General features: G+C 42.9%; 1 protein-coding gene across 1 annotated transcript in view; it reads right to left on the reverse strand.

Moving 5' to 3' along the window:
- Positions 1-993: 993 nt before the first annotated feature.
- LOC137375689 (uncharacterized) overlaps positions 994-27,445 on the reverse strand; it is a 50,487-nt gene continuing 24,035 nt past the window's right edge. Inside the window, exons 6-11 of the mRNA XM_068043077.1 lie at positions 20,747-20,832; positions 14,145-14,433; positions 11,712-11,935; positions 10,677-10,868; positions 7,140-7,314; positions 994-1,175 (exon numbers count right to left, since the gene is read on the reverse strand). Coding sequence (XP_067899178.1) covers positions 994-1,175; positions 7,140-7,314; positions 10,677-10,868; positions 11,712-11,935; positions 14,145-14,433; positions 20,747-20,832 — 1,148 coding nt within the window. The remainder of the gene's footprint in view (positions 1,176-7,139; positions 7,315-10,676; positions 10,869-11,711; positions 11,936-14,144; positions 14,434-20,746; positions 20,833-27,445) is intronic.

Raw genomic sequence — 27,445 nt, forward strand, 5'->3', positions numbered from 1 at the left:
AAAATGATCTAACTCAGCATTAACCAGAAATCAAAGTTGGGATTTTCTGCCCTGTATGGCTAAAACAACTACTGAGCAGTGTCTTTGTTCACTGGATCATTGGAGAAGCTAGTTAATGGCTACATAACAGGTGTTGGGTGGAGTGGGGGCAACATTGGCCCATATAATAACCAAAACCAGGACATTAATTGGTTCCAAACCTGTTGTCTGCTGATTAGTTAACATTGGGAGTGTTCTGGGATACTTGGTCACCGCCTTATCTTTTTTTTCTAAAAGACTTTTGATAATAGCAGAGAATGATACAACACAGAAAACGACCAATTGTGCATGAGCTGGCTCTTTAAAAGAGTATCCAATTAGTCCCACTCCCCTGCACTTTCCCCATAATCCTGCAATTTTTTCTTTCTCAAGTAATCTATCCAACTCTCTGGTTTGCTCTTTACTAATTTTTCCTGACTTAATTCATCAGATAGTCTGACTAATGATGTTTTATGGTTCTACTCAGACAAACATGTTTTCATTTGGATGGTGAAGAGGAGGCTTTGAGCTGATATATTGAAGTTTCAACGAGTTAATTTACATATCATTTCAGGCAAATTGTTCACAATTACAAAGAGTTCAAGAACCAAGGGACACAAGTTAACATGTAGGGGGCTCGGAGTAAAAAGAGCTGTCAGACATAACCTTTCAACAGACTTGTGGAATAAATTATCAGAGAAAGCCATTGAAGTAGACAATATACCTGGGTTTAAAAGACATTTAATTGTGCATCTGGAGAGAGAAAGGTTTGAGGGATATGATGAGACGATGGGTGGGAAAGCATTGCGAACAATCACAAAGGGATGGACTTGTTGGCTCCAGTGGCCTTCTGTTCCTAATAATTTTTATTTTCTTAAGCACTCAGCATTCATTGGTCGAAACTCTTAACTGTAACCTACTGGACTGAAAATGTTGTCACTCAACAGCAACACCTCAGTCACACATTGAAAGACATCACCAGAAACAGTTCCTGGGAATGCACTTCTGCTCCTGCTCCAGTACTGGGCATGGAGCTCCGCTGCTGGAAGGCTTTGTGTGGATAAAACGTGTCCTACTCCTGGTACCAAACTGACTGCATTCTCCATTGCACAGGCCCCAAGAAGACCAGGTAGAAACCTCACAATCCAGAGGTGTTTCTGTAAGTAAAAGCAAGACCAAATAGAAATCAGTGTGAGGCTGTTCTTGGAGGCTCATTCACCACAAACTGTCACCTCTACCAGCACAGCAACCCACTAACAAAAGGGCAGCGACACAATCAATATGACCACAAGTATGCAGTGAAATTGATTGTTTTCCTTAGAGCAGAGAAAATTATGGGTGATTTAATCAAGGTCTTCAACATTATAAAGTGTTGTGATAGAGTGGATGAGCAGAAGACACAGATTTAAGGCAATTTTTTAAACTCAGCGAGATGTTATTATCTGGAATGCATTGCCTCAAAAGGTGATGGAAGGAGATTCAATAGTAATTTTCAAAAGGGAATTGGATATGTAATTGAAAAGTAAAAATTTGCAGAGCTACGGGGAAACAGCAGGAGAGTGCGACTAATTGGATCGCCATTTCAAATAGCCAGAACAGACATGATGGGCCAAATATCCTACCTCTATGCTGTATAATTCTTTGATTCTATGACTCATCTGTGGTGTAACACCTCGTGCTTGGCCATCTGTAACATGTATCATACACCTGCAGGGCCATGCATTACCCCCATCACACTATCTGTGAGAGAAGGTCACTATACTGTTGTGCTTATTTTATTACACTCTATATTACAGCACTGTTCTCTCCAGAGGAAAAACACCACCAGCCGTGATGGGTATTAATAATACCATGATTTTGCCTTAGTTACGGACCAAATATTAGCATTGCTGGCCTGTGCCGACATTCTACAACTTCAAGGAAGGTGAGCAGCATAAATGGTAAAGCAACCAATGCGACTTTGGAGCAACTGAGCATGTGCAAATCCATCCCATAGTAGAAACAAAATGGATTTGGAATTCAGGCATCTGCAAGCTACCACAGAACAGTTTACACTGCAAATAGTTCCACATATAAATGGGGATATGAATCTGACTGTATCTAAATCTGTTTGCTTGTTAAAGCAAACAGATTATTGTCAAACTATTGTACAGCAATACATCTCTCAATATATTGACAATTTATCAATTCCATATAATACATAATCAGGTTTAATTCCTGGCCACCATTGGGTTAGCTGATCCCATTCATGTAGTACAAAAGCAAAATACTACAGGTGCTGGAAATCTGAAATAAAAACAGAAAATGCTGGAAATAGCAGGGGAGGCAGCATCTGTGGAGAGAGAAACAGAGTTAACATTTCAGGTCGGGCTCTGATGAAAGGTGAGGACAGGACTGAATTCTGTATTATCAGGTGAGGAGGGGTCACAAGGCTCCCTTCATGTCCTTCCTTTTGTTTGACCACAACAGGTTTTATTTTTTTTAAACAGTGGATGTGCTTACCACTTCAGTGAGTGACCTTTGACCTTTGTTGTGATCGTAAAAAAAAACAATCGCACAGATTTTCTTGAGTTTAAACAAGAAAGAAGTGAGTTTATTGTATTTTACCAAAAACCCAATCTAAATAAATAATAAAATTATGTTACACTTTTACTCACTCACTCACCAAGAATCACACACACCAATAGATTACAGTATGGAGAAAAATTGTAGTTGGGATAGAGTTGGATCAATAAAAAGGAATATACAGTCTGTGGTGTCTAGTAACTTTAGTGGTCTTCCAGTTGAATTTACGGTCCTGAAGTTCCAGGTTGATAGTTGTTCTTAGAGACAGCTGAGCAGAGGATTTCCTTCCCAGGGTCTTTGTCTTGGATCTTGCAGCCGATAGCCAGGCTTCACACACCCTGCACAAGGTCTTCTGGAGAGAGAGAGAGAGACCGACCCCTTCTGGCTTCTGCACAGATTGAGTCTCTCTGGAACTTGTCTGTCTTGTCCAAGGGAAACTCCCAGCTTTCACAGAGATGGACAGACGGTCACAGGACTCTCTCAGTGTATTCTCTGGTGCCTTCTAATGAGATTCAAGTTTCGGAATCTTAATCCCTCTCTCGCCTCATGGTGTCAATGTTTACCCCTGGAGGAGTTCGCCCTTTCAATGTTAATGTCCCAGGATGGCTTTGAATGTCTTGCTAATGAAAGCAATCTCAGGTAGTTTAATCAATTGGACAAGCCATTGTATTGGGTAAAGGCTAATCAGACATGCGTCTCCACTTTGATGCTTTGGAATGTGAAAGGTGTTCAAATGCAAATGGTGGCGGACATTTTTAGCTGCGGCAAAGTCTTTGTAAAAGTTGAATGTAATATTCCAGCTTTCTTTTTTTAAGTTTAATGTAGGTTTCCAATCGATGAATTAAAAATCCTCATTCAGCATATCACATCTTCATGACAATTCCTTAAAACCTACCTCTTTGACCAAGCTTTTGTTCACTTGTCTTAATATCACCTTATGCGCCTCATTGTTAAATTTGTGTGATAACATTCCTGTGTAGCACCCTCAGACATTTTACTATGTTAAAGGTGCTATATCAATGCAAGTTGTTAACTGGTCTGTGATGCTTTTGGTGCTAAGGCAGCCTGTATCAGTCATTGTCTCGGCATGAAGAACAGCCACTTGGAGGCAGTATCAGAGGAGGAGTGTGGAAGTGCACTCCAACAAGGAGGAGGGGGAGACAAAATACTACAGTAGTGGCAAACAGCGATAGAGAAGTAGTTCACTGACAGCCGCAAGGAATTGCCCAGCACATTTTGTAATGTTGCAAAGTGTTTCAAGCCCAGATGAATTCATTAAAGGGATAAGTTAGGTACAAGTATTATCGGAGGCCATGCAGTTACAGCTGTGTCAAATTAATCACAAATAGAGTTCTGGGCATGGTCCAGGTCCAGTGATTCTGGCTCAGAATTTATAATGTAAGTAGAGATCCCTAAAACATGTGTTATGAAGTATTTAACAACCACAGGTCACCCGGACCAGATGGAATACAGTCAAAAAACTATGAAGGAAATAAGTGAGGAGACATGAGGCTCGGGCCAATATTTTCAGCATTTCCATACTTAGAGGACTGGAAAATGGATTGAGCTGTGGATCGGCTAATCTGAGTACCGTAGAGAACATTATCAGTGGGCATAAAAAGAGTACAGAGGCCAAAAGAGTAGTTTTAGAAACAATACTAAAACTAGAGGATATAATTGAATTAATCTGCCTCTTAATAAATTAAAAAGACTTAGTCTCTCATCAACTTCCACTGGGCTCTGGTCTGGATCCTCATCTCTTTATACAATTGACAGCAAATAGCCACTCTCGTGGCTCAGCTTGGACTGATGCACTATAAAAACAGCAGCATTCCATCTTTAAAAAAAAAAATCACTCTTGGGATATGGGCATTGCTGTCAAAGCCATCATCTATTGCCCACATCTAATTGTCCTTGAGACAGTAGTGATGGACCTCCTTCTTGAACTGCTGCAGTTTGTGTGATGAAAGTACACTCATGATGCTGTTATGGAAGCTTGGAAGTTCCAGGATTTTGACCCAGCTATGATGAAGGAATGGCAATATATGTCCAAGTCACAATGGTGTGTGTCTTAAAGTGGAACTTGTAGTGTTCTCAAGTGCTGCTGTCCTTGTCCTTCTAGGTGCATCATCCATCACACTTCTGACCATGTAACAGGGTATTTACTTTGGCCGGTTCCTTTATGGTCAATAAATGTAAATAGATACTTCTGTAGGTCAATTATGGATTATTTGTTGCTGGTCAGAGAACTTCACAGATTGTAACTTTTTTGGCTCCAAGTCAGAAGAAACCACCATGAAAACAATTGCCTTCCTTTCTCTTTTAGTCATAGTTTTGACACTTTGAATTGTGCTGGCTAAAGCATGACAGACGAACACCATATACGAGGGGTTGAATTTTCACAAGGGTACTCCCATTCACCTGCTGTCAATTTGGAGTGGATTAGAATTGAGGAAACTGCACAAAAATGGCATAAGCAGCGAATACTCCATTTATCTGATGGTCCTGTGATATTTTTCTCCACGTTGGTAAATTTGCGGATGACATTAACATGTGATTAGACGCTGATGTTATTAGTTGATTAGAACGGGACAAATTCCTGATTCGACAGAATGCGAAGGGATACCAATTTGATGCCAACACAGGGGGCAAATGAGCTTCGCCTCTTTGGATCTATTAATAGGGTGAGTTAGATGGTTAGAAGATATTTTTCTTTCTCACACTTCCTATCTTTTGCCTGAGTAATTACAATGAAGCTCGGATATAACTATAAAGAGAAAGAAAGTACATGCTAGCAGCCAACCCATACTTTGGTCATTCTTCATTAGTGAACCTAGAAGGGCATCACAATTGAGCCCCAGTTCCTGTCTGATGTGCACAGGCCCTTTGTGGGCTGGGGTGTGGGGGAGGGCCACATTGTTTGATTTCTCACTCCCCTTCTCCCACTTCATACCGATAGCTCAGAGGCAATGAGGCCAATTATACCACCTATATTCTTTCCTTAGCTGAAATCAGCCAACTCCATACTGACCAGAAATGGTCTCCGTTAGTTCCTGTAGTAGCACCACATGCTCCATGAATATGGTTACTGACTGCAGAATGTTGTGGGACATAGTACAGTAATTATAAACCAGCTGCAGCACCAAAGCTTATGTAAGATGTGCTGTCTACTTTATACAGATCCTGTTCTACTGTTCCCCCCCACTTGCTGATGTACATTGCTGCTGTGTGTAGGAGGACCATTGAACTTTTAGATAAATACATTTCCAGTCACTGAATTTTTGAGCAAATAGAATAAAGAAAGACCTTCATTTATACAGCACCCTTCACAACTTCAGGATGTTCCAGAACGTTTTACAGCTATGAAATGCTTTCAAATGTTAATCACTGGTTTAATGCAGGAAACACGATAGCTGATTTGTGCATAGCAAGGTCCAACAACAATGATGTGATAATGACCCAATAATCTGTTTTAGTGATGTTGGCTGAAGGATAAATGTTGGCCAGGACACGGGGAGAACCCTTCCCCCCACCCCCATCCTTTCTTGAAATAGTGCCATGGGATTTTTTCAAGTCCACCTCAGAGGGCAGACAGGGCCTTGGTTTAAAATCTCATCTGAGAAACATACAGCAGCTCCAACAGTGCAGCACTCCCTCAGCACTGCATTGAAGTGTCAGCCTAGATTTTTGTCCTCAAGCCTTTGCAGTGGAAAAGGAACCCATAATCTACTGACTCAGATGTAAGAATGCTACCAACTGAGCCACAGCTGGCATGCTGCAGCTGACTTAAAATATCATTCTCAGTATAAGAAGTTATTCAGAAAAAGTAAAATGGAGAATGGAGGTAGCACTTGAATGGAATGTTGCATTTTTGCTTATATTGAATGGGAGTTGAAACATAATTAAACTTCGGGATTAGATATTCCGATTACATTTTTGGAGGAAGCCATTTACTTAGTAATTCTTTGTTATCCATGTATGCTTTGAAGACCCAAATAGTTTAAATTAATCTTTGAGTGAGCACCCGACTGAGGTGATTTATGGGTCATTTTGTGCTCCAAGCTCACACCCAGTAGTAACTGAGCTGAGACTATCCAAATATGTAAAAAATAATTGTATAAAGTGACTCTAAATGGGTCTTCCTCAGCATTGGCACCAGCAAATCTCACAGGTTTATATTGGGGCTGCTGCCAGCTGGGCACTTTTTGATGGTCCCCCCACCAAGCTGAACTGAGGGGCTGGATCCATGGGAAACCCCTCGAACTGTATCGAGAAAATTTTGTCTCCTGTAAAATGTAAAAATGTATCTGGCACGACAAATGTGAAATGGAAGGGTTGTGAGGCAACTCATGATTGTATTGAAGCAAACGGACCTCCTTTGCACTGTTTGTAATTTTTGACTTGGTGCTGTTTGAAACTGTTTGGTAATGTATTTTTTACAGATTTTTATGAATTATGTATATTTTGGAAATAAAAAAAAACTTTTTGACAACCTGTCATACAATCACCCCACTGTCACCAAGGTAAAAGCAGCTCAAGACAGGGGACTGTCTTACCTGAAAACCTTTCCGTTTCCCTGCCATGAGGCATGAAGTTTAACTTGATAGCAGGTGTTTTTACTGACTGCCAACTCTTTAGCTTCCAGAGTGTGACTCGTGCCATTGGTGGGAGATGTCTGAGTCTGGGGTAGTAGAATGAATTAGCACCATGATTGGGAAAAGCTGATGTTATCTGGAAGAAGCAAACATTTAAAAGCCTGGTGTTACTAGGTTCATCCGAGAATGAAACCATTTTTTCAGAGAGAGAGAGAGACCACTGCACTTTTCAAAACATATACATTTTATCATATAACACCAGTAATTATTTTATATGAATTTTTGTCAAATAAATTTGGAGCAATGGAAAATTTTTTTTTTTTTTTCCAAAATATACTTTATTCATAAAAATCTGTAAAAATTACATTGCCAAACAGTTTCCAAACAGCACGAAAAAATACAAACATTGCAAAAGAGATCAGTTTCTTTCAATAATGTCATGAGTTTCCTCCCAACCCTTCCGTTTCACAATTGTCATGTCAATGACAGTTTTACATTTACAGCAATTGAGAATATTAACGATACAGTTCGAGGGGCTTCCCATGGTTCCAGCCCCTCAGTCCAGCTTGGTGGGGGAACCTTACACTGTGGTCTTTCCCCATTGAGCCTTTGCTGCGGCTGCCCCAAGCTTTAGTGCGTCCCTCAGCACGTAGTCCTGGACCTTGGAATGTGCCAGTCTGCAACATTCGGTGGTGGACAACTCTTTGCGCTGGAAGACCAGCAAGTTTCGGGCAGACCAAAGGGCGTCTTTCACCGAATTGATAGTCCTCCAGCAGCAGTTGATGTTTGTCTCGGTGTGCGTCCCTGGGAACAGCCCGTAGAGCACAGACTCCTGTGTTACAGAGCTGCTTGGGATGAACCTTGACAAAAACCACTGCATCTCTTTCCACACCTGCTTTGCAAAGGCACATTCCAGGAGGAGGTGGGCGACCGTCTCTTCCCCACCACAGCCAACGCGGGGGCACTGTGCGGAGGGGGCGAGACTTCGGGTGTGCATGAAGGATCTGACGGGGAGGGCCCTTCTCACCACCAGCCAAGCTACGTCTTGGTGCTTGTTTGAAAGTTCTGGTGATGAGGCATTCCGCCAAATGACTTTGACGGTCTGCTCGGGGAACCATCCGACAGGATCCACCGTTTCCTTTTCCCGTAGGGCCTTGAGGACATTCCGTGCAGACCACTGCCTGATGGACCGGTGGTCAAAGGTGTGTTTTCGCAGAAACTGCTCCACGAAGGATAGGTGGTACGGCGCCGCCCAACTGCATGGTGCGTTCCGCGGCAATGTGACCAGGCCCATCCTTCGCAACACCGGGGACAGATAGAACCTCAGCACGTAGTGACACTTGGAGTTTGCGTACTGGGGATCTACACATAGCTTGATGCAGCCGCACACGAAGGTGGTCATCAGGATGAGGGCCACGTTGGGTACATTTTTCCCGCCCATGTCCAGAGATTTGAACATCGTGTCCCTCCGGACCCGGTCCATTTTAGATCCCCAGACGAAGCGGAAAATGGCTCGGGTGACTGCCACGGCACAGGAGTGGGGTATGGGCCAGACCTGCGCCACGTAGAGCAACAACGTGAGCGCCTCGCACCTGATGACCAGGTTCTTACCCACAATGGAGAGAGATCGCTGCCCCCACATGCCCAACTTTTGTCGTACCTTGGCTACTCGCTCCTCCCATGTTTTGGTGCACGCCCCGGCACTTCCGAACCATGTCCCCAGCACCTTCAGGTAATCTGACCTGACGGTGAAGGGGACAAAGGATCGGTCAGCCCAGTTCCCAAAGAACATGGCCTCGCTCTTGCCGTGGTTAACTTTGGCTCCCGAGGCCAGTTCGAACTGGTCGCAGATGCTCATCAGTCTGCGCACGGACAGCGGATCCGAGCAGAAGACGGCGACGTCATCCATGTACAGGGAGGTTTTGACCTGAGTGCCTCCGCTGCCTGGGATTGTCACCCCTCTTATGCTCGCATCCTTCCTAATAGACTCAGCAAAGGGTTCAATACAGCAAACAAACAAGACCGGGGACAGAGGACAGCCCTGTCTGACTCCAGATTTGATCGGGAAACTTTCAGATTCCCACCCGTTGATTGACACTGCGCTACTGATGTTTGTGTAGAGCAGTTGGATCCAATTGCAGATTCCCTCCCCAAACCCCATTTTGGAAAGCACGTCCATCATGTAGGTGTGCGATATCCTGTCAAAAGCCTTCTCCTGGTCCAGACTGATGAGGCAGGTGTCCACCCTCCTGTCCCGTACGTAGGCGATCGTATCCCTGAGTAGCGCGAGACTATCAGAGATCTTCCTGCCGGGTACAGTACAGGTCTGCTCGGGGTGAATCACCAACTCCAGAGCAGACTTGACTCGACTGGCTATGACTTTGGACAGAATCTTGTAATCAACATTAAGCAGTGAGATGGGCCGCCAATTTCTGATTTCTGCCCTCTCCCCCTTCTGCTTGTAAATGAGGGTGATGATGCCTTTTCTCATGGATTCTGACATGCTGCCGGCCAGGAGCATACTCTTGTATACTTCCAGCAGGTCCGGGCCGACCCAGTCCCACAGGGCCGAGTACAACTCGACCGGTAAGCCGTCGCTCCCGGGGGTTTTACTCGTCTCGAAAGACTCGACGGCCTGTGTCAGCTCGTCCAGAATTAGCGGCTTGTCCAGTCTCTCCCTCCTGCTGTCATCTAAGACCTTTGTGATAGATGACAGGAAGGACTGGGAGGCTCTGCTGTCTGTGGGCTTCGCGTCATCCAGCCCAGCATAAAAGGATTTGCTGATCCTTAGTATGTCGGACTGCGAAGACGTTACCGAGCCATCTTCTTCCTTCAGGCTGCTGATAACAGAGCTCTCTCTGTGTACCTTTTGGAAGAAGTAACGCGAGCACGTCTCATCCTGAGCAATGGAAAATGAGGTGAAATTTTGCAATCCAGAATTCTCTGCAGTGTTACTAATGTTGCTTTTCATCTAGGGGATGTTGGGTGATGTACCTCATGGTCACTGTGGTCTCCTGGAACTTGTGTTTGATTGCCTTGGGAGTCAGAGACTTTTAAATTTGTTTATCTACCTCTGCCAGGTGATTACACAGCTGCTGTTGTGTTGGCATCATTGGGGGATCATGATGCCAACAGTTCCAAACAGGTCCTTGTAATGTAGGAAGGTTTCATTGGCACCAAGTTTCTAGGTATGTGTTTAAATTTTATCGAAGTGTTTGTATGCTGGAAAGGTTGCAGTTTCATTGATCATTTTTTCACCCTTTCTCTTAGCCAAAATGTTGACTATAGCGGAGAGTGATGAGAGCAGTCACATGGTACAGCTCACAGTGGCTGAGAGTGATCGCTTAATAAAGTGGAATTACAGAGGCCACCAGCTATTTATAGTGCATTTCTTTGTGGAAAATGTGAGGCAGTTAAGCCTTTTCTGTCATGTATTTCCATCTGTTTTGCACACCAAAATCTAATGACAAACTTGCGGTTAGATGTCGCATTAATTACCTTTGTTATTTTGTCCTGTGGAACTGTTGCAAAATTGGGCGAGGAGAAAGTGAAGCCGCTATCTGTGCCAGCATCATAAGGGTAAAGGTCAAGTGTCAGTTCCTCCTTCCAGTGATTCCGCTCACACAGAATAAGGCTATCGCTGCCAACAAACCAGTCAGGACTGGGGACTATCCGGACCATGAAGGACAGCTGAAGAATAACGAACAAGTAAGCCAAAGTGAGAGGATGCAGCTTTCCATATGACCACTCATGAGTACATCACCTCAGAATAGGTCTCCCCCCTGAACCCCCAATTTCTTTTATTTGATTCCCATAAAAGGCCACAAAAAAATAAGGAAAACATACATTCCAATTGTGCTTGAGAGAGAAATTACACAGTGTGTTGGAATGCGCTTAGTGGGGTGGTATCTACATTGCTCACAGGTAAATGTCAGCCCTGAAGCTGACCATCACTTGCTGAGACAGAGTTATGGGAATCAAGCCAATTTTGAACACAAGGTGATCAGAATGAGATCAATTTGCGTTAATTTACCAATTCCTTAATTTAGTTAAATTCAAGTATCAGGTTGAAATTTGTACAGTCCTTTTAAAGAAGCCAGAGGTTTCCAAACTACAACCCATGGGCTACATTCCCCCAAACCCAGCCCACAAAGCCCAAGCAATTCAATCCTATTCATGTCTGTTTCTCATTCACCGGTCTGTCCCGTTTGAACTTTAGTGGGCCTGCAGGTTTGGAAAGAGTTGCTTTTTTAGGGTCATTGCCTCTTTGGTGGATAGCTCCTAAATCAATACACCAAGATCTGTTAGTATGAGTAGCTTGAGACATCTGAACGTTAATTGTAACATCGATTAACTCTCATATGTAGTTCCAAACTTTGCATCTAAAAGATCGGCAGATCTGAACTGGGCTGTGTGCCACTCCCATAGTACAATTTCTCGATGGGTTTCCATGCTTCCACCAACACCAGGTTCAAATTAGTGAGCCAGCTGTCCACCTGATGTACAAGAAATATTGCTTCACCAATTCCTTACCAGTGGGTGTGTTGGGTAGACGGTAAGTTTAATTGATCTCTGTCCTATCCCACTCGAAATGGCTGGTGCCTTGAAGAACCCAGCGATGCTGTGCCTCTTGTTTTTTGCTTTTTCTGTCTCCTGCGTTAGTGTAGCATTAGTTCCTCTCTCTGCGTATTCCTGTACTCCAGGACTGGCCAGGGAATCCAACTGCCATAACTGGTACTTGTCATTGTGAGTGACAGCTGCATTGGAAAATTAAATTGTTAACCCAGCTGAAAATATTCATTAAATCATTGACTGAGTAACTCGATGGGTAAGCTGATTATGATGGTGAGCAGCTAAATCACTTTGACCAGGAAAGATTAAGGGCTGAATTTAATCAGCCACTCAACGCCGTGGATCGTGGCAGGGAGGCATGTAAAATGCCAGCGGGAGCAGCCCGCCTTGACCCACAATGCCGAGAAGGCCCCACTGGATGCTGCAGCAAGGCCTTGATGTGGCCCCTTCATTAAAATATTGAAATTAGTTAAATTAAAATGCAAATTAACCTACCTGACGCTGCTGGCTGTCCCACACCGATTTTACAGCCAACCGGCCGCAACTCACATGCCTTTGGAACTCCATTGGAGTTCCGAGGCGAGACACTGGTAGGGAGGGGGGGAGGAATAAAATTATAAGGACGGGGTGGAAGGGGAAAACTATTCCTATTGGTTGTGGGGATAGTGGGAAGGGGTTGAGGGTCAAAGATACTGAAGTTCGGGCGGGGGGCATGTTCAGAATTTCATAAAGTGTATTTTTGGGGAGATAGGTCAATTTATGTGTTTAGGACTCAGTGCGGGTGGGGGTGGAAAAGGGGATTCAATGTTAAATTAAAAATTTATTAAATTTGTTACTCACCTTTAAATATGTTAATATATCCTGAAAAGCTTGAAGTCCTTTAAAGATGGCGCCAGATGCCATTGCCGGGGACTATGTCATCAGAAGTAGCCACTCCACTCCTCCATTTAAATGAGCGCCTGCGCATAATATCGCGGGGGCTCTGCGGTGGCACCTCCGTGTCGGAAGACCGCTGACTTCACAGCGTGCCACCGCAGAGCGCAGCACGCCGATAAAATTCAGCCCTAAATAATTACTCTGGGGTAGATCTTGACTTTGTGCGACATGGTAAGACAAATGAGTGTGTATCAGGAGTCCATTTTACATCTCTCCTGCTTTTTATTTCCATCGACTAAAATCAGGAGAGAGTCGAAACAGGCTGCTGACTCACTATCAATTGTTTAACACTATTACGCAAAGTCAAGATTCTACCCCTCTCTGTCTATGTTAACAGCATCTACCTTTTTAGAATCATTTAACTGTCAGTATTTGCGTACCAACTGCCATTAGTGGAAGGTTCATATTTGGTAAACCGGGGAAACATGATAGGGATACCTGCTGGATACCTGACAACCACAGCATACTTGAGGTGGGCTGCAACTGTGAGGAATGAGGCCCATTCAAGTTTCTTGTCCTGCGCCATTTACAGGCCCTGGGTTTGCTCAGGGGCCTTGAGATTGAAAGCAGAGGCGGGGGTGGGGTGGGGGGGTTCAACAGAAGCTGCAGGCTTAAGAGGTGCTGCTGGCTGATATCAGTTCCTTTTGAGAGCAGCAGATAAAACACCCTGAGGCCTTGAACTCATCCACGTGACGTTTAAGTATGAAGAAACCACTTACTGTTAAATCATTGCATTGTCCACTCATAGACCCATGAGGATCCCCAACACCTGATTTCTTCAAGCATCCCCTCTACTCCAACAAGGACCAAAGTGAGGCTGGAGCTGGGATTATTCCTTTCCACCTCATTTACGTTGTTTCATTGGGCTTGCACATAGCACTGGCCCAATGGTGTAACCTTAAGGAGTTCCAGGAAATCCCAGGGCAGCCCAACAGGGGGAGACCTGAGGTAATGGGTCTGCGCTCCATCTTCCTTTTCAGGGAAGTGAGCTTTCCCCTGGCCTGTACTGAGGAAAATTACTGTCAGTGATGTCATCAAAGAACAATTAATGCACTCATACCAGCCTCTTCTCTTCTATTTCAACAGAGGACTTAACCTGCTTATAAATGAAATGGTTAGTGCCTCCACTAAAATAGTGCAGACAGGATTCATTAATTCCAAGTGCACTGTATGTTTGTACAATAAAGGAAGTTTATTCTACACTTATGCTCTACACTAGAATTGAACTTTATAGCCACTCCAGGCACTGCTCCACAAACCACTGACCACCTCAAGGCGCTTACCCATTGTCTCTCGAGACAAGGAGGCCGAAGAAGAAGATACCTCTAAATAAAAGCAAGCATCTTCCTGTATGTGGACGGATAGTTATTTTCCCAGCTACATACTCCCCTCGACAACTCCCTGTCCATTTACACCCTACTCTTCCATTATTGTCCAGCATGGCATTTCTCCTCTTACCTATGAGAGGTGACCACTGTGCAGGGGGTCTGTGCAGTGGGTACTGTTTAGGGAAGGCACTGGGACTCCATTTGCCTTTAAACATCAGTGAATATGAGGCAGCACCATGAGATGTACAGGGCAGAACAGGGAGGCCATCAGTGAATGCTGTGAGGAACAACAACAGCTCCAGAACATTCCAAAGCCACAGACAGATGAGAGGCTCCATTGGATTACCTATGTGTGTGAGAGGAGAAGAGGCAAAATGATACCACATTGTATTACACTGTTTCCATTCATTAACCGGCCCCTGTGAGAAAACATAATCTGTTATTAATTAGATGCACTAATATGTAGAAGAGAGAGAAGAGGCCTTGGAAAGAGGGCAAGAGCGGTGCACAGGATATGGAGAAAGTACAAGAAGTAATGATGCAATGGATAAGCAGTAGAATTTTTGTTTTACTTTTTGAAACTAACATTTCCTGATATCAAATCAAGATTGAGATGAACTAAGAAACTATTTATTTACAAAAAATAACATTTTCAAAGTTCTGCAGGGGGGGAGGTTTGTCTCCAATGTAAAGTTTAAAATTAATCGCCTTGTTTCTTGGAGTAATTTTGGTCACTGCCCAGTGTCCTACCAGCTTCCCTCCCCCTCACCTCCAATGTCCCTAATGCTTTGGGCTGGAGAGGTGTTTATTTGACATTGGCGGTGGATTCAGTCACTCAGTTCGTGTATGGGTAATGGGCATCAAGATCATTCCCAGATGATAAAGATGATTAAAGTCAGTTTTTATTATCTATATTAAATCTCAGGAGCTTTTTTCAGGTGTTTTCCAGACTCTATTTTTAGCACCAAAACCTAGTGAAAATTAAAGGAGAGAAAAAATTTGGACCACAAAAACCTAGGTAAATTTGCAGAAAATCAGTATTTATTAGGATTATCATTAAAAGTTAAGAAAAAAATGTCAGGACTAATAACTGCAAGCACATTTAACTGAAGTGAAACACAGAAACTGGAACCATTTAAAAAGCATTTCCTCTGCATGTTGAAGACATGAGAAATTTTAAGACTCAGAGTTGTTAGCATCTGCCGATTCGATCAGATCTTGCTAAGACATGCTGGTGTAGATACTTGTCTTTAACCCTTTGGTGTTAAGCATAGCCTGGGTAGAGTGGAGAAAGGAAAATCTGGCATGCACCTAATAGAACCTGATGGATTACCCTTCTACTCATTTCAACAATAGGTTCTTATACCAGCATCCCTTCTCAATCTTCTTCACTAGGCTCTGCCCACAGTGCTGCTTAATACCCAGGATGGTTAAGATGCCGCAAATCATGATAGTACACATTGTGGACCACCAGCCCTGTAACCCACTGAGCAATGGGTGCAGTGGCTTTACTTTAAAGCAAGGGAATCCCCTCTTCACAACCTTGTGCCCATCCAAAAGCACTGAAGGACTTAATGTCCAAACACAGAGCTATTTCTACAGGCAATATCATCTCTAACTTCCCACCATTTGAGCTTAACATAAGGAATTGGGACTATTTAACTCATATCCAACTGTGAAGACAGAAAAAAGACCTCTGCAAAGTTACCATAATGAGCATTGCCACTGGCACAATTCACAGTGAAAAGGCTAAACCTCGTCGAAATGTTACATCACAGTTATACTGTATGCATGTTGCACAGCCACTCTGTACAGGCACACAAGGAGAAATCCTGATCCTGCTGAATAAGCAGGACCACCACTAGATTACAAGATAAATATTAACAAAAGAAGATGCAAACGTAAGTCAAATGAAGGAAAATGGGATCAGTCACACTGTTCACTATCAGTGACATGGTTGGGGGGCATCTTTTGTTACAGATAATACGATTAATTACCTGTTAGTGGGGCCCTAATAATCTCGAATTGGTAGAGGATACAAAACACCCTATGTTGGCTGCTAGCACCTTATATGGGACTACTTCTGGATCCTACTTGCCTTTCATCAGGGATTTATCCATGTTTACTTGGGGACCTGGCAGTATTGAAACTGCCCTTTCCCAGTTTGTATTTCACCAGGTATTTACAATTTGCTTTCCAGGCAGATCATTTGCTATTCCCATTTCTTTTCTGCCAAGCATAAGAGGCGTTTGTGATATCATCATGTATGTTGTGGGCTGTATCTGCTAGGCGTGACACATGGCATGTACAGTTTACAACGTGCACAATGGCATAAATAAAGACTTGCACTTCTATAGTGCCGTTTAAAACTCCAGGACTCCCCAAAGTGCTTTAGAGCCAATTATGTACTTTTGAAGTGTAGTCACTGTTGTAATGTAGGAAACGTGGCAGGCAATTTGCATGACGCAGCAAGGTCCCACAAACAGCAATATGAAAATGACCAAGTAATCTGTTTTAGTGATGCTGCTTGATGGATCAAAGTTAGCCAGGAAAACTCCCTTTGTCTTCATCAAAATAGCACCACCTGAGAAGGCAAACAAGGCCACGATTTATCAGCTCATCCCAAAGACACCTCCCTGAGAACTGCATAGAAGATTCAGCCTTGATTATATACTGAAGTCTCGAGAGTGGGGATTGAATTCACAACCTTCTAACTCAAGGGTGCGAGTAAGCCAAAACTGACACAATGGATGTGAGGCACAGCATCTGAGGATCTGATTTTCAGGACAATGAACATTGGAATTACAGGGAGAATTTGGGGCTTTCCCCACAAAAAATAGGAGAAATTCAGTTGCTAATCGATTCAACAAATAAATAATGAATTTGGTGGAAATCAGCAAAAAGCATCTTTAATGATCTTTTCTAGATGTTCATCCACACTTGAGCTCTGTCATTGGTATTTTTTCTATTGTCTCTCCTAGGATTTTGCAAGCATGGAAGGTAGGTTAATGATTTTTTTGGCTGCAGCATGTCTGGATAAAGGCAGATTGATGTGTTGATGTTCTTTTTCTGTCTTTAATTATGTATCTTTGTATTTATTTTGTGATCTAATGGTGTTCCTGTTTATCAGCATCAGCATTTTTCCTGTGTACCCTGTACAGAGCTCCTGCTACGTTCACCAGGGTGAGGGCCACACTTTAATTTCAGCAGGTTTTTCTGATGTTTTTACAAATGCTGCCGAATTTGCAAACATTTTTTAGACTGACAAAGGAAAAATCTCAACTGTTGTTCTCCCTTCAGGAAAAAATCAAGGACTTTCCCCTTTGTGGGAATGATCCTGTAAAATGCAGAGTTTTCCTAATGTGTGTGAAGTGAAATCACAATATGAATCGTTCTCAAGGGAAAAAGAGAGTAGAAATCAAACTTATACTTGTTTTTGCTATGGATTCTCACATTATGGTAAATCAAGTTGGGAGAGGCAGGTGAAAGCTAGACAGAAAGAGGAATGAGTAAAGAAAAGTGAGGAAGGGAGATAGCAGAGAGAGCTTTGATGGGAGATTTAAAAGTGAACAGTAATAATCCATTTTAAGAGAACTTTGTATTACAGCAATATGAAACAACAAAATGACTATAACATTTCAAATTATAAATGAAAAGACTTACAGAGCTGGAGGAGACAGTTAAATGTGTCTCAGGTTCTTCTCTCTGCAGCTTTTGTCTGGATGTTTTTTGTCTCCCTCTATCGTCTCCCCCAGGTTTCTTTATCCTCTTCCTTTTCTGTGTACCTTTCTCCTGTCTCTCTTCCTTGCCTCCCTATCTGTTCTCTCTCCAATCTGTCTCTCTCCTCTACTCCCTACTTTTTTCTCTTCCCCTTCTCACTCCTTTTTCCTGTCTTTCCTTCCCTCACTTTCTCATCTCTGTCTCCTCTTCCTCTCTCTCTCTGCTTTCTCATTTTATACTGTACATATGCAGTTCACTTACGTTAACTCATTACCGCAGTCTCACACATGTTGAGCTTGGCTCAGGGAAAAATGCACATCATTTTTTTTCTCTTTGAACACTGAAATTTCTTTTGCCACACAAGTAAACTGCACACAATCGATTTGAGTTACCATAACTTCAAATAAATGCAATTAAAGAAGTTGCATTTCTATAGCACCTTATGTTGGTAGTAAATTTGGAAATGTGGCTTTCTATTTCATCATCTAAGTTGTTCATAAATATGGTGAATAGTTGAGACCCCAACACAGATCCTTGTGGGGATACCACTAGACACATCCTGCCAATTAGTGTACCTGCCCATTATCCCTACTCTCCCTCCCTCCCTCCACCCTTCTCACATTTTGCTGTTATCCCACTCACCAGGATCTGTGTTATTTTTTGCATTCTTGGATGCTTTTTCTTTTAGTTTTATGTTGTCCTTTATCTTTTGTCATCCTTGGCTTTTTTTTTCTGGCTATTAGGGCTCTTGCCCGTTAGGAGTATGAATTGTGTCTGTATCACATTAAATTCTTTTCTGAACACCTCCCACTGATTGCCTGTCATTTTGCCCATTAACAGATTTGCCTAGTTTACTGTTATCTGTCTTTGTCTCATCTCAATGAAGTCAGCCATACCTAAATCTAAAATCGCAGTAGTTCTTGTGCATTTCTCTCTTTCAAACACTATGTTGAACTCAATCATATTATCGTCACTATTAGATAAATATACACACCGTTAGTCTGTTAACTACATCTGGCTCATTATTCATTACTAAATCTAATCTGGTCTGCCCCCTTGATGGTTCAATCTGTAGGAAAGTTAAAATCCCCCATTAAAACCACTCTGCCTTTACTACATGCTTGTTTAATCTCTGCATTTATACATTCACAGCTGTTACCAGGGGGCCTATACAAAATTCACACTATAATCTTAAATCTTCTATTTCCGTTAAGGGTGGATTGGACTGTAGTGTAGTTTGTACTGGGGTTTTATGACACTGCACTTAGCAGAGAGAAAATTCATGGACATTAAAACTTAACTACAGAGGGTGGTGAATTTGTGTCATGAACGGGCCAGGGAAATAATGGCGGCAGACAGTGGGAAAAATATAAGACAGGATTGGATCGAAATACGAATATACAAACATACACATGAACTAGGAGCAGGAGTATGCTACTCAGCCCCTCGACCCTATTCCACCATTCTGTAAGATCATGGCTGATCTATTTGTGGACACAACTCCATTTTTCTGCCTATCCCCAATATCCTTTGACTCCCTTGTTCGTCAAGAATCTGTTTACCACTGCCTTAAAAACATTCAATAACCCTGCCTCCACCGTTTTCTGGGGAAGAGAGTTCCTCAGACTCATGATCTTCCGGGAGAAATATTTCTCCTCCTCTCACTCTTAAATGGGAGAATCCTTATTTTAAACTGTGCCCCCTAGTTTTAGTCTCTCCCACAAGGGGAAACATCCTTTCAAAATCCACCCTGTCAAGTCCCCTCAGTTATATGTTTCAATAAAATCACCTCTCAACCTTCTGAACTCCAATGAATACAGATCCAACCTGCCTTTCCTTATAAGATAACGCTCTCATTCCAGGAATCAGTCAAGTGAACCTTCTCTGAACTGCTTCCAATACAATTATATACTTTCCTTAAGTAAGGAGACCAAAACTGTACACAATACTCTAGATGTGGTCTCACCAATGCCTTGTACAACTGTAGCAAAACATCTCTACTTTTATATTCCATTCGCCAATAAATGACAACGTTGCATTTGCCTTCTTAATCACTTGCCGTACCGGCATGCTAACGTTTTGTGTTTCGTGTACTAGAACACCCAGATCTCTCTGAATCTCAGAGTTCTGCAATCTCTCTCCATTTAAATAATCTGTTGCTTTTCTATTTTTCTGGCCAAAGTGGACAAGTTCACACTTCCCACATTATACACCATCTGCCAAATCTTTGCCTACTAACTTAGCCTATCTATATCCTTTTTCAGGATATGTCTTCTCCTTATGTCTTCTTCACAGCTTACTCTCCTCCCTATCTTTGTGTTATCAGCAAATTCAGCAACCATACATTCTGTCCCTTCATCCAAGTCATTGATCTAGATTGTAAATAGTTGAGGCCCCAGCATTGATCCTTGTGGCACCCCACTAGTTACAGCTTGCCAACCTGAAAATAACCCATTTATGCCTACTTCCTGCTTCCTGTTACCTAACCAATCCTCTATCTGTGCTAATATGTTAACCCCTATACCATGGGCTCTTACTTTGTTTAGTAACCTCTGATATGGCACCTTGTCAAATGCCTTCTGGAAATCCAAGTACACCACATCCACAGGTTACAGTTTTTCCACATTGCTTGTTATTTCCTCAAAGAACTCTAATAAATTAGTCAAACACAATTTCCCTTTCATAAAACCATGTTGACACTGCCTGATTGCATTGAGTTTTTCTAAATTACCTGCTATAACCTCCTTAATAATAGATTCAAGCATTTTCCCTATGACAGATGTTAAACTAACTGGCCTGTAGTTTCCTGCTTTCTGTCTTCCTCCTTTCTTGAATAGCGGAGTTACATTTGCTATCTTCCAATCTGATGGGACCTTTCCAGAATCTAGTGAATTTTGGAAAATTAAAACCAATGCATCCACTATCTCAGCAGCCACTTCTTTTAAGACCCAAGGATGAAGTCCATCAGGATCTGGGGACTTTAGCTTTTAGTTCTAATAATGTTCTCAGTACCTTTTCACTGGTGTTGGTAATTGTAAGTTCCACCCTCCCTTTCAACTCTTGATTCACAATTATTTCTGGGATATTATTTGTATCCTCTACAGTGAAGACAGATACAAAAAATCAGTTCAATTCTGCTGCTATTTCCTTATTTCCATTATTAATTCCCCAGACTCATGCTCTGGAAGACTAACACTCACTTTACTTACCCTTTTCCTTTTTAAATACCTGTAGAAACTCTTACTATTCATTTTTATATTTCTAGCTAGCTTTCTCTCATACTCTAACTTCTTTCTCCTTATCATTCTCTTAGTCATTCTTTGCCATTTTTTATATTCTGTCCTGTCCAACCTTCTGACCTGCCACTACTCTTTGCTGAATTGTACACCTTTTCTTTCAATTTGATATTACCTTTGACTTCCTTCGTTAGCCACGGATGGTGCGTCTTTCCCCTAGAGTCTTTCTTTCTCACTCAAATATATTCTTGCGGGCTGTTATGAAATATATCCTTAAATGTCTGTCACTGCATCTCTATTGACCTAACCATTAACTTATTGTCCCGGTTTAATTTAGCCAATTCTGTCCTCAAACCCTCATAATTACCCTTATTTAAGTTTAAAACACTAGTCTTAGATACACTCTTCTCACCCTCAAACTGATTGTGAAATTCAATCATGTTGTGATCACTGCTACCTAGGGGTGCCTTTACTATGAGGTCATTAATTAATCCTGTATCATTACATATTACCAGATCTAGAGCAGTCTGCTCTCTGGTCGGCTCGAGAACACGCTGCTCTAAGAAACTGTCCTGAAAACACTCCATGACCTCATCTTCCAGGCTACCTTTGCCAATCTGATTCATCCAATCTATCTGTAGATTAAAATCACCCATGATTATTGCCATACCTTTCTCACAAGCCCCCATTATTTCCTCCTGTATACCCCGTCCTGCAGTGTGGTTACTGTTAGGGGGCCTATAAACTACTCTCACAAGTGACTTCCTACCTTTACTATTTCTTATCTCTACCCAAACTGATTCTACATTTGATTTTTAGAATTAAGGTCACCTCTCTCTATGGTACTAACGTCATCCTTAATTAACAGAGCTATCCCTCCACCTTTTCCTAGTTTCCTGTCCTTCCAAAATGTCATGTAGCTTGAATATGAAGGTTCCAGCCTTTGTCACCTTGCAGCCCTGTCTCTGTAATGGCTGTCAGATCATACATGTTTATTTCTATTTGAGCTATCAATTCATTTGTTTTGTTACAAAGGCTATGTGCATTCAAACACAGAGCCTTTAGTTCTGTCTTTTTACTATTTACACAACCTTTAGCCTTAGCTACTTGCAAACTTTTAATTTTGTACATTCTGTCCCTTCCTGCCATGCTCGGATTATTATTTACCTTATTGTTACTTTGTTCTCTTGCCTTGTCCTCTGTCTTTAATTTAACATATCTTCTCTCATTAGATCCCTCATCCCCACTATTTAGTTTAAAGCCCTCTCTACCGCCCTGGTTATACGAATCATCAGAACACTGGTCCCAGCACGTTTCAGGTAAAGACCGTCCCAATGGTACAGCTCCCACTTTCTACAGTACTGGTGCCAGTGCCCCATGAATCGAAACCTATTTTTCCCACATCAATCTTTGAGCCATGCATTTAACTCTCTAATCTTATTTACCCTCCAATTTGCTGGTGGCTCAGGTAATAATCCAGAGATTATTATGTTTGAAGTTCTGCTTTTTAATTTAGCCCCTAGCTGCTCATACTCTGTATGCAGAACCTCTTTCCTGGTCCTATCTATGTCATTGGTACCCATGTGGACCACAACAACTGGATCCACCCCCTCCCACTGCAAGTTCCTCTCCATCCCTGAGTAGATGTCCCAAACCCTGGCACAGGGCAGGCAACACAGCCTCTGGACTCTCGCTCTTGGCTGCAGAGAACAGTGTTTATCCCCCTGACTATACTGTCCTCTACTACCAATACATTCCTATTTACTCCCCCCTCTTGAATGGCTTCCTGTAGCATGGTGCCATGGTCAGTTTGCTCATCCACCCTGCAGCCCTCACTCTCATCCATGCAAGCTGAAAGAACCTCAAACCTTTTGGACAAATGTAAGGGCTCCTCCACTTCTGCCTTGTCAATCCCCTAAATTTAAGTAAGTATTCATTTTTTGGGACTGGCTGGATTGGCTGCCTGGTCTTTTTGTGTCCTGTACTTTCCTATGTTCCCAACTTGTTTTTAATTAACATTTATTTACAAGGTCTTGCCAAGGTACAGTTACTAGTCCATTCCAAATCAAGCAATTCAGCTCTAGGTAAAAAAAAATTGCCCTGTAAGCAGAACAGAGCTAACGACTGGTTTAAATAATTTTTTAAACTTGCCTTTAATGGAGGTTATTTGTTCGTTCTCCCTAATTAAAAGACCGCTCTAAGCTACTTGAATAGGTCTCAGCAGGGGAGTGGGACAGAAGCCATGGGGCGCAACCTGGAGGTATTTATGGAAATTGAAACCAGGCAGCTACACATTTGATGACAACCTGACCCATTGTTCCATTTAAGAAATCCAGTCCCAGAAGAGAGAAATAGGCTTGGTGAGAGAGATCGAAGCAGCAATAAGAGGACTAACTAAATTGCCTTCTGGCATGCAAACAACCTCCTCAGAACAGAAACAATTTAATTCCAAGTTGCCCTTTCCCTTCTTGCCAAGGTAAGTCCAACTCCAATGCTGAGACATTAGAAGTAAAAGTGTATGATTGATTACAGTAAATAATTCAGCTTTAATACATTATGTATAGGATTGTGCAGGTTTGATACACCCCAAAGTCTCCCTCCCCATTGTGTAGTGCAAGGAGGTTGCAGAGATAGGGAGAGGTGAGGACATGGAGGGATTTGAACATGAGGTTGAGAATTTTAAAATCCAAGTGTTTTCGAACTGGCAGCCAATGTGGATCAGTGAGGCATAGGGGCGATGGGTGAATGGGACTTGATGTGGGTTAGGATATGGGCAGAAGAATTTTGGATAAGCTTAAGTTTATTGAGAGTGGAAGGTGGGAGGCCAGTCAGGAATGCATTGGAATAGTCAAGTCTGGAGGTAACAAAAGCCATGGATGAGGTTCTCAGCAGCAGATGGACTGAAGCGTGCAGAGACAGGCGATGTTATGGCAGCAGAAGTATGTGATCTTTGGAGGGATATGAATCGGAAGCTCAGCTCAGAGTAATGTAAGATGCTGAGGCTGCTAACAATCTCATTTAGCCTGAGACAGTGTCCAAGAAGAGGCAGACCATTGGTGACTAGGGAATAGAGTTTATGACTAGGGAGGAAAGCAATGTCTTTAATCTTCCTACTATTTAATTGGAGGAAATTTCAGCCCAGCTAGGAGTGGATGGCGAACAAGAAGTTGACAACTAGGAACAGTGGAGAGGTCGAGAGAGATGGTGGTGAGGTAGACCTTAGACCAGAGCAGCAGCAGTCGGCAGGCGGACCTGGGAGGAGGCGGATCCGGAGCGGGACCTGTGGAAATAAAGAGCGGGGCTCAAGGCCCTCACCTACCTTAGACCGGAGCATCGGCAGTCGGCAGGCGGACCTGGGAGGAGGCGGATCCGGAGCTGGACCTGTGGAAATAAAGAGCGGGGCTCAAGGCCCTCGCCTACCTTAGACCGGAGCATCGGCAGTCGGCAGGCGGACCTGGGAGGAGGCGGATCCGGAGCTGGACCTGTGGAAATAAAGAGCGGGGCTCAAGGCCCTCGCCTACCTTAGACCGGAGCATCAGCAGTCGGCAGGATCTCCGTCCGTGTCGGCATGCGCTGGGTTCCAAAAGAGGAAAAAAAACTTACAGTGACATCACAGAAAATCTGTAAGCTGATTGGTTGGGTAAGTATCAGCTGTTATTGCCTGTAAATAGCTTAAAAAATTAGGGGGGAAAAGTTTTTTTTTAAACCCTCAAATAGCTACCTTGTAAGTGATAAGGTTAGTTCTGATAAGGTTTTTTAATTAGTGTAATGTATTAATAATTACTAATTAGAATAGTGCTGTTTGGACAGAGTCAGGCTATGAGTTGCATGTGAGGGATTTTACTGCCAAGGGGAAAGAGCTGCTCTTTGCAGTCTTCCTTTTCTTTTCTGCTTTTTCAGCTTCCATGGTACAGGGGATGAAGCTGATTGGCAAGTAACTGATAAGTTATTCCACTTATCACATTAGCAATATTTAGTTTGTCAAGCTAAATAATGGCAGGGCAGCTTGGCCAAATGGAATGTGCCTCATGAGGCATGTGGGAAGTCGTGGACTCACCATGTGTCCTTGACAAACACATCTGCAACAAGTGTCACTGTCTGCAGAATCTTTAGCTCCGGGTTTCTGAACTCGAGCGGCAGCTGGAGTCACTGTGGCACATCCGCGAGGCAGAGAACTACGTGGATAGCACATTTCAGGAGGTAGTCACCCTGGAGCTTAAGAGAGCACAGGCGGAGAGGCACTGGGTGGTTGCCAGACAGACAAGAAGGTCAAGGCAGGTAGTGCAGGAGTCCCCAGAGGGCATCCTACTTTCCAATCGGTATTCAGTTCTGAGAGAGAGGGTTCCTCTGGAGACTGCAGTGAGAGTCATGACCAGAACACCATGGTGGCTCAGCTGTTCAGGGAGGGAGGAGAAAGGACAAGAGAGCAATAGTGATAGGGGATTCTACAACTAAGGGAACAGATAGGCGTTTCTGTGGTCGCATATGTGATTCCAGGATGGTATATTGCCTCCCTGGTGCAAGGGTCACGGATATCACCAAGTGGCTACAGGGCATTCTGGAGGGCAAGGGTGCATAGCCAGAAGTCGTGGTCCACATTGATACCAACGATATAGGAAGAAAGAGGGATGAGGTCCTGCAGGCTGAGTTTAGGGAGTTAGGAATGAGATTAGCAAATATCCTTGCAGGAAGGTTTGCTAGTGCTGTTGGGGATGGTTTAAACTAGTTTGGCAGGGGGATGGGAACCTGAATGCAGTCTTAGAAAGGACAATTTCAAGGCAGGGAACAGGAAGCAGAAAATTAGCGAGTGACTCCGAAAGACAGAAGAAGCAAAAGTTAAAAAGTGTGCAGCACAGGAATTTGGCAGTGTTAAAGGATATTTATTCAAATGCAAGGAGTATAGTAAATAAAGCCAATGAGCTGAGGGCACAGATGGATACATGGCAACACAATATCGTTACTATAACGGAAACTTGGCTTAAAGAGGGGCAAGAATGGCAACTCGACATCCTTGGAGATAGCATTTTCAGGCGTGATAGAGAGGGAGATAAAAAGGGAGGGGGTGTAGCATTATTAGTTAAGGAATCAATAACAGCTTTGAGGAGGGATGATATGCTAAGTGAATCATGACATGAGGCCATATGGTTGGAGCTCAGAAATAAAAAAAAGGGGCAGCCACACTACTTGGAGTGTACTGTAGACCCCCAAATTGTGAGAGAGAGGTAGAAGAACAAATATGTAGGCACATTTCTGACTGCAAGAACTATAGGGCAATAATAGTTGGGGATTTCAACTGCTCCAATATTAACTGAGATACAAACAGTGTGAAGGGCACAGAGGGGACAAAATTCTTGAACTGCACTCAAGAGAACTTTTTTAGCCAGCACATAACAAGCCCAACGAGACGGGGCGCAATTCTAGATTTAGTCTTCAGTAATGAAGTTTGTCAAGTGGATGAAGTAGCAGTGGGTGACCATTTTGGAGATAGTGACCATAATACAGTTAGTTTTAGCATAATCATGGAAAAGGACAAAGATAAAACAGGAGTAAAAGTTCTAAATTGGGGGAGGCAAATTTTAAGAAACTGAGAGGTGATCTGGCGAAAGAGGACTGGATACAGCTACTTGAAGGAAAATCAGTGGCAAACCAATGGGAGGCATTCAAAAGCAAGATGCTACAGGTACAGTGTAGGCATGTCCTCACTAAGATAAAGGGTGGTACTGCCAAATCTAGAGCCCCCTGGTTATCTAGATGCTTACAGGGTAAGTTAAAGTAGAAAAATAAACCTTATGACAATCACAAAAATCTTAATACTTTAGAAAGCCTAGAGGAGTATAGAAAGTGCAAGGGGTGAAGTAAAAAAGGAAATTAGAAAAGCAGAGAGAAGACATGACAAATTATTGGCAGGTAAAATCAAGGAAAACCTGAAGATGTTTTATTAGTACAGTAAGAGCAAGAGGATAACTAAGGAAAGGGTAGGGCCTATCTGAGATGTACAAGGGAACCGATGCGTGGATGCAGAAGATGTGGGCAGGGTTCTTAATGAGTTTTTTGTTGCTGTCTTCACAAAGCAGAGGGTTGATGTAGTCATTGTAGTTAAAGAGGAGGAGTTTGAAATATTAGACACGCTAAGCATAATGAGAGAGGAAGTACTAGAGGGTCTGACATCCTTAAAAGTGGATAAATCGCCAGGGCCGGATGGATTGCATCACAGGTTGTTATAGGAAGCCAGGGAGGAAAAAGCAGATGCTCTGAGGATCATCTTCAAATCCTCACTAGCTACAGGTGAGGTACCCGACGATTGGAGGTCTGAGAACGTTGTACCATTGTTTAAAAAGGGTACGAGGGATAGGCCAAATAATTATAGGCCAGTCAGTCTGACCTCGGTGGTGGGTAAATTGTTAAAATCAATTCTGAGGGACAAGATAAACTGCCACTTAGAAAGGCACAGATTAATCAGGGATAGTCAACATGG

The sequence above is a fragment of the Heterodontus francisci genome, chromosome 12 (genome assembly GCF_036365525.1).
Source record: "Heterodontus francisci isolate sHetFra1 chromosome 12, sHetFra1.hap1, whole genome shotgun sequence".
Classification (NCBI taxonomy): domain Eukaryota; kingdom Metazoa; phylum Chordata; class Chondrichthyes; order Heterodontiformes; family Heterodontidae; genus Heterodontus; species Heterodontus francisci.